Source organism: Sander lucioperca, chromosome 1 (assembly GCF_008315115.2).
Source record: "Sander lucioperca isolate FBNREF2018 chromosome 1, SLUC_FBN_1.2, whole genome shotgun sequence".
Lineage (NCBI taxonomy): Eukaryota > Metazoa > Chordata > Actinopteri > Perciformes > Percidae > Sander > Sander lucioperca.
In genome coordinates this window covers 32,969,292-32,975,291 of record NC_050173.1, presented here as the reverse complement: position 1 = coordinate 32,975,291, position 6,000 = coordinate 32,969,292, and the positions used below count along the sequence as shown (strand labels likewise).

Here is a 6,000-nt window from a genome sequence, read left to right as displayed (position 1 = left end):
TCACATTATGTCTTCTGCTGCAGGAGAATAGGGGAAATCAGCTCATCACACTCTGCGTTTGCTTTTTCCTCTGGCCCACAAGAGTTCCTCAAGCCCAGGGAGCCGTACAGACAATGTCCCTGCAGACCTGTCCGTCCTGGGCTGTTCTTACATTAGTCACACTCCCGCTTACTCAGCGATCAAATTCTTTGGTGAACCAAAGGGCTCGTCTCTAGCAACACACACACACACACACACACACACACACACACACACACACACACACACACACACACACACACACAGACACAGACACAGACACAGACACACACACACACACACACACACACACACACACACACACACAGTATTTTACAACTTTAAGAACTAACTCACACAGCAGAGCTGGCAACTCTGATACTCAATTACTAAGTATTTTGTGGTGACCCCCCAAAAGACCAACCAGCAACTATGACATCTTTCTAAGAATAAATCACCCTGTGTGAATGTTGCACTGTGTTTCATGCATCTTGAGAAATATACTGGTCGTTATGTGTCAAGTTTAAAGCAACAGCTCAACATTTCAGGAATAAGGCGTATATGCTTTCTTGTCAAGAGCAGAGGTGGGTAGTAACGAGTTACATTTACTCAGTTAAATGTACTTAAGTGACATTTTTTAGTAAATTGTTGAAGTAGGTTTTAATGAAGCATAACTTTTACTCTTACTCAAGTACATTTTTGGAGAAAAAGCTATATTTTTGTGATGATACTGCAGAGATATATACTATAACTAGAGCCAGGAGGTGATTTGCAAAAAATGTCAAACTATTAATTTAAGATTGATTCAGATTTTTAAATAAAAGTAAATGGTCGTTCCAACGCATGCACCATATACAATATGATTGGAGAAAATACACACTCAAAAGTTTCTCCTCTCTGTGTGCACACAACAAATGCTGTAGCAGTAACAGTGCGCTCCACAGTTTGTATCTCCCTATTATGTTTGAATTTCTAACTTTCTTTTCTTTTGTTGTATCAGCGCCAAAGCTTTTTGGCAGCCTGTCCTGTTTAAAGTCCTTTGGAAGGACACAGTAACTGTTGTGCTTCATCAAATGATTATTTTCCCATTAACTTCAGGCAGTCAATACAATTCTGAAAACCGTATAATAAAAAGCTTTTTAATCAAGCACGTTGGCGGGATGGTTTGTGTTTGTTCATTCTGGTAGAAGCAGAATTGATTTAAAAGCTGTAAGATGGCATTTTCCAGCTTCACTGGAAATCATTTAAATTACCATGAAAAAGGTCATGCCACAAAAATAGTCTTTATTGACAGGCTAAATCAATCATGTTAAGGTAACAGCAATACTGAGACTGACAGACATACAGACTGAGTGAGTGAGTGAGTGAGTGAGTGAGTGAGTGAGTGAGTGAGTGAGAAAGTGAGAGAGTGAGAGAGTGAGTGAGTTTATGTGAACTAGATAAGTAAACAGAAAATAAAAAATAAGAAAATGGATTTCAGAAATGATTGGCACTGTCTTTGGCTGAATCACTGGGCTTCACATCGTCTGATTTGGAGCTCTGTTGAAACAAGAAAACATCCATAATGTAAACACAAGGTTTTACTAAGTTAGTTAAGGGTAAAAATGACTGAAAACAGTCCATGGTTTTAATTTGGAATATTGTGTTGGTGTGCAAATGTTAAAATAATACATATCGGTTTACATTTCAACACTGTTTGGAATAATCTAGATAAGATTTTGGGGAAAAATGCTTTGCTTTCTTGCCAAGAGTTAGATGAAATGATTGATACCACTGCTCCTCTGTACAATAAATATGAAGTCAGCCAGCAGCCGGCTATCTTAGCATACATGACCACAGCATAGTATTATTTACTATTGGACAGATCCAGGCAAACTGTTTCCTCCTGTTTCCACCCTTTATGCTAAGCTGACCAGCACCTGGCTGTAGCTTTATACTGTATTTACATTACATACGTCGGAGTGGTATCTTCCCTCCTCAGTCTCGGCAAGAAAGCGAATCAGTGTATTGCCCAAAATGTAACCAATCTGTACCAAAACTGTAGTTCACATTCTTGAATTATAATCTGATGTTTCTCTATGAGGCCGCATTAAACCTGTTGGGCTCACCTTGGACTTGAAGAGGAGGTTAATGACACCCCTTGAGCGTCTGTCCGCTGTTCGATCAGAGGTCACACAGACTGAAATGCTCTTACTGTCCCTCCTGACTCTGGCAGAGTCCACCTCCTCTGCTCCCCCCACCACCGCCAAGGACAGGCCTACACACAGAAACAACTGAGGAGTTAGCGTATGTGTCTCACTGATAATCAGCTTACAATGAAGATCTCTCCCTCCTTCTGCAGCCAGACCATTTAAAGTGACTAATTGTGCTCTTGCAGCTGTTCTACTGATGAACTGTGTGCTCTGGCAACACTGGTGGCACTGTGTGTATGTTCAATGCGGCTGTACAGCTTGTAGCCAGCGGTGCTAAACAGAGGTGGTGTTTAACACCACAGTCAATGCTGGCTCAGCTGGCCTTGTCCAACAGGGCAGGATGCCAGAGAAACATCAGTGATTTGGGGTTTGATGTACTATTTTTAGGAGCAGGGTTATGTAACTTAAACAATGAAATATGAACTAGATGAAACTGCTGCCCAGTTCTGAAAATATTACAACTGACATGACCGATTCACCAATTTTCCACCTTACATCAGAGTTTGTGTTAGGTCAGGCTATTACTGCTACATTCCCCAGTTTGCCAATTTAAAAAAAAAAAAAAAAAACACACACTGGGTTTTCCCTTCAGTCAGGAAAAAAAACACAGTACTTCTTCTTAGGTTAGGACTTTATATCTGGACTTTGCGGGCCCTTGGTTTACAGGTGTAACTTAATTACAGCACACTATGCAGCACCATGTTAATTTGTGCACGTTAGTCACCTGTGATGGCTGGCAGGGATCTGGAGTTGGCATTGGTCAGCAACACATTTCCTTCATTCGGCTCAGACAAGTTGGTGTCACTGCGGAACTCCTGTTTCTTGGACAGCTAGAGGGAGACAGAGATCACACAAAACTCAGCAACAGCACTTACACAGATACTCAGCTCTATTACTTAATCATTTCTTCTCTTCCTCATATTTTCTCCTCTCTCATCCCATGATCTACCTCCCACTGAAGATCAATCTCACCCGTTTGCAGTCCAGTGTATTCATCTTTTCTCTTTCCTCTGTGATGAAGATCATGCTGCTCCTCTTCTTCTTCTTCTTACTCTTCCTCAGTTTGACCTCTGCTTCGCCCACCAGCACCACCCCCTCCACTGCACTTGCACTCAAGCTGCCGCTGGAGCGCGGCAGAGTGGAGGTCCAGGAGGTGGGCGATTCAGGGGTGAGGTCCCTGGGAGGAGGCAGGAAGGGTGTGAGTAGTAAATGAAATGGGTAAAATGTTGGTTTGTCATTTCCACGTTTTTCTGGAGTGAATATTCCATGAATAATGCATCTTTGCAGTTTTAAATAAGATGTATGGTTGAACTCATGCCATTCATTAGAACACATTGGCAGCCATTTGATTGCAAAATAGAAAATGAGTATCATTCTTGTAATGAATGTTGGGGTTCTCCTCACACTATAAGGTCACTGTATAAATGAATATGTCAACACATATGTGTGTATGATACCTGTCTGCATGGAGCTTGGTTGGAGTCCCACATTCCGATCCCTGCAGGGAGGAGATGGAGATGATGGACTGACGAATGGAGCGCAGCATGGAGCGAGGACGAGTGGACTTCCTCTCATCCAAGTCCGGCTGGAAATAGAGTTGAACAATATTATATATATAATATCCAGATAAACAGACAAAACTACTAAGATAGCACTTTTCATAGATAGTGACAGTAAAACAAAGCAGAAGTACATCACTAGAAAACGCAATAAAAGCAAAAGCAAGTGAAGTTACTCTTAAAAACAGCACATCACACTCCACTCATCATTAGTTTAATCTCTCCTGAAGGCGAGAGCCAATTTACAAGTTAATGACCATACTTAGCCCCAGTCATTTAAAGGTACAAATCCCATATCGACACTACACTCAGAGGCTTTTGTGAGTACTTTGATCGTTAAAATTGGCCTGGGTCAGCTCATTTGCGGCATCATTAGCGCGGCTCTACCACAGTAACTATGCGTCAAGCCTTAAAAAAAGAAAATGTTTTGGATTACAGAGAAACATGTTTAAGTAAGTCTCTCCCCACTTTTTGTCTCACTTCTCCCTCTCTTATCCTTTATCCTGCAGTTCTTACCAGCTCTCTCACTCCGTACTCCTTCTCCACTTTCTTCTTCAGCTGTTTGAAACACTCCTCCATGCGCTCGTGGAAAGGACGCAGGTCATCCATCACTCTCTTCCCATGGAGAGAGATCCCTCCACCCAGTAATGGGATCTATAAATACAAATATTAGGTGTCAACAGAACTTCCACATAAAAGCAACACAATAACTATATGTGGTGTGTACATGTATTGGAGAATGTGTGTTAGCGTGTTCAGTACCTGCCACGCGATGAGGTCTTTGAGGCGTAGCAGTTTATCTCTGTCCTCTGGGTGCTGCTGATTGTACTCTTCAGTAAAGAATGCCTGATAAAAGTGGAAATATTAAAAATCTAATTCAAAGAAATGTGGCTATACGTTTCAAATGCCCAGGCAGTCTGTAGATTAATAACTGACTTTTCCACCCACATGTGCACTTTATAGGCCCACTGATCTTATCCCATGCAGGATATTATAACACTGAATGGTGTTTGAGATTGAATACTAACAGTATTTATAGTTATGAATATACCATACTCTAATAAGTTCCTTGCATGTAATGTCATTTGTAAATTTAATGTAATTCAGCCTGAGGAGGTGATACAGATTGTTGTCCCTGAAGCTCAGATAGTCTTCATATGAAAATAAAAAAGCAGTACTGAGATGGGGAATCTTAGTTACAATTCTACACAGTCACAATGAATCAGTACTTGTTTAGATAGAAGAAAGGTCACTATGAGAAAAATGAGCCAAAATCAATGTAAAGGTGTTATAAACTCATTAACTAACCCAGAGCAGTGTATTTGCGAGGGGCTATAAATTGAGCAGGATTATTTGACTTATTCTTTACAGTTTACCTTTTCATACTTGGCAAAGCCGCCCATGACAGCTGGGTCCACGATGCCATTGAGCAGCATGGAGAGGGGGTTGATGGGAAGGGTCCAGTCAGCCTGGTATTGGTTAATCATGGTCAGAATCTTCTCATTGGTGGACTCCATGGTCTCTATGGCGTTCTCCAATGGAGACAAGGTAGTCTGGACAGAGAAGCCAAGTGGTGGAAAGAGCAGAGAGAAGGAGGAGAGATAAATGAAAAAATGAGGGAAGAAAGAAAGGGAGGGAGGTTTTGAGGGTGGGATGTGGGAGATAGAGAATACAAAATTCAGTGAAAAAAAAATAATAGAAAGAAAAGGAATGTAATCCGTGGTGAAAAGATCAGGAATCATGCAATTTCCCACAGCAAACATACAAGTCAAACATGCAGTAGAAACCCCCCCCACAGACTTACATGTTTCAAATCAGTAGCCTCAAACCAGCGCAGGATCCCTGGCAGCTTATACACAGTGGTGAAGGTTGTGCGTTCAATCCACATAGACTAAAACACAGAAATGGAAAGGAGAACAAAGAAGAAAGCAATTAGATGTGCCTTTTTCCACTTGTGAATATTCATAAAAAGATATCTTGTATTCAAGTCTGAACTCTTTCAAGACACTTAAAGTCCTGTTCAGATGTTTGCTGTAGTGGAGTGATTAATGGTAAACATTGAAGAATAGAATATCCATATCCAACATTGACAAATGATCACCCTTTTGCTTTAAAAAGACCATGTGGGGGCGGGGGGAATGTGTCACCCTTACGTGTTTTTTTCTTAGTTTGTTTTTAAAACATAGCAGTCTTTTAGCATTATTTGACACATTCCCCCTTTGCTCAGGTAC

The 6,000-nt window shown here is 41.1% G+C and overlaps 1 protein-coding gene across 2 annotated transcripts in view; it reads right to left on the bottom strand.

Moving 5' to 3' along the window:
- Positions 1-1,282: 1,282 nt before the first annotated feature.
- LOC116052431 (dedicator of cytokinesis protein 2) overlaps positions 1,283-6,000 on the bottom strand; it is a 100,328-nt gene continuing 95,610 nt past the window's right edge. The window contains exons 43-52 of one of the 2 annotated variants that reach the window (XR_004105595.2): positions 5,574-5,660; positions 5,146-5,322; positions 4,532-4,615; positions 4,286-4,423; positions 3,668-3,795; positions 3,183-3,387; positions 2,935-3,040; positions 2,127-2,275; positions 1,435-1,557; positions 1,283-1,366 (exon numbers count right to left, since the gene is read on the bottom strand). Coding sequence is in view for 1 of the 2 variants with exons in the window: in XM_031303145.2 (XP_031159005.1) it covers positions 1,495-1,557; positions 2,127-2,275; positions 2,935-3,040; positions 3,183-3,387; positions 3,668-3,795; positions 4,286-4,423; positions 4,532-4,615; positions 5,146-5,322; positions 5,574-5,660 (1,137 nt within the window). In the remaining variant the exon portion in view is untranslated. Of the gene's footprint in view, positions 1,558-2,126; positions 2,276-2,934; positions 3,041-3,182; positions 3,388-3,667; positions 3,796-4,285; positions 4,424-4,531; positions 4,616-5,145; positions 5,323-5,573; positions 5,661-6,000 lie in introns of both variants that reach the window. The other variant, XM_031303145.2, reaches the window with a different exon arrangement.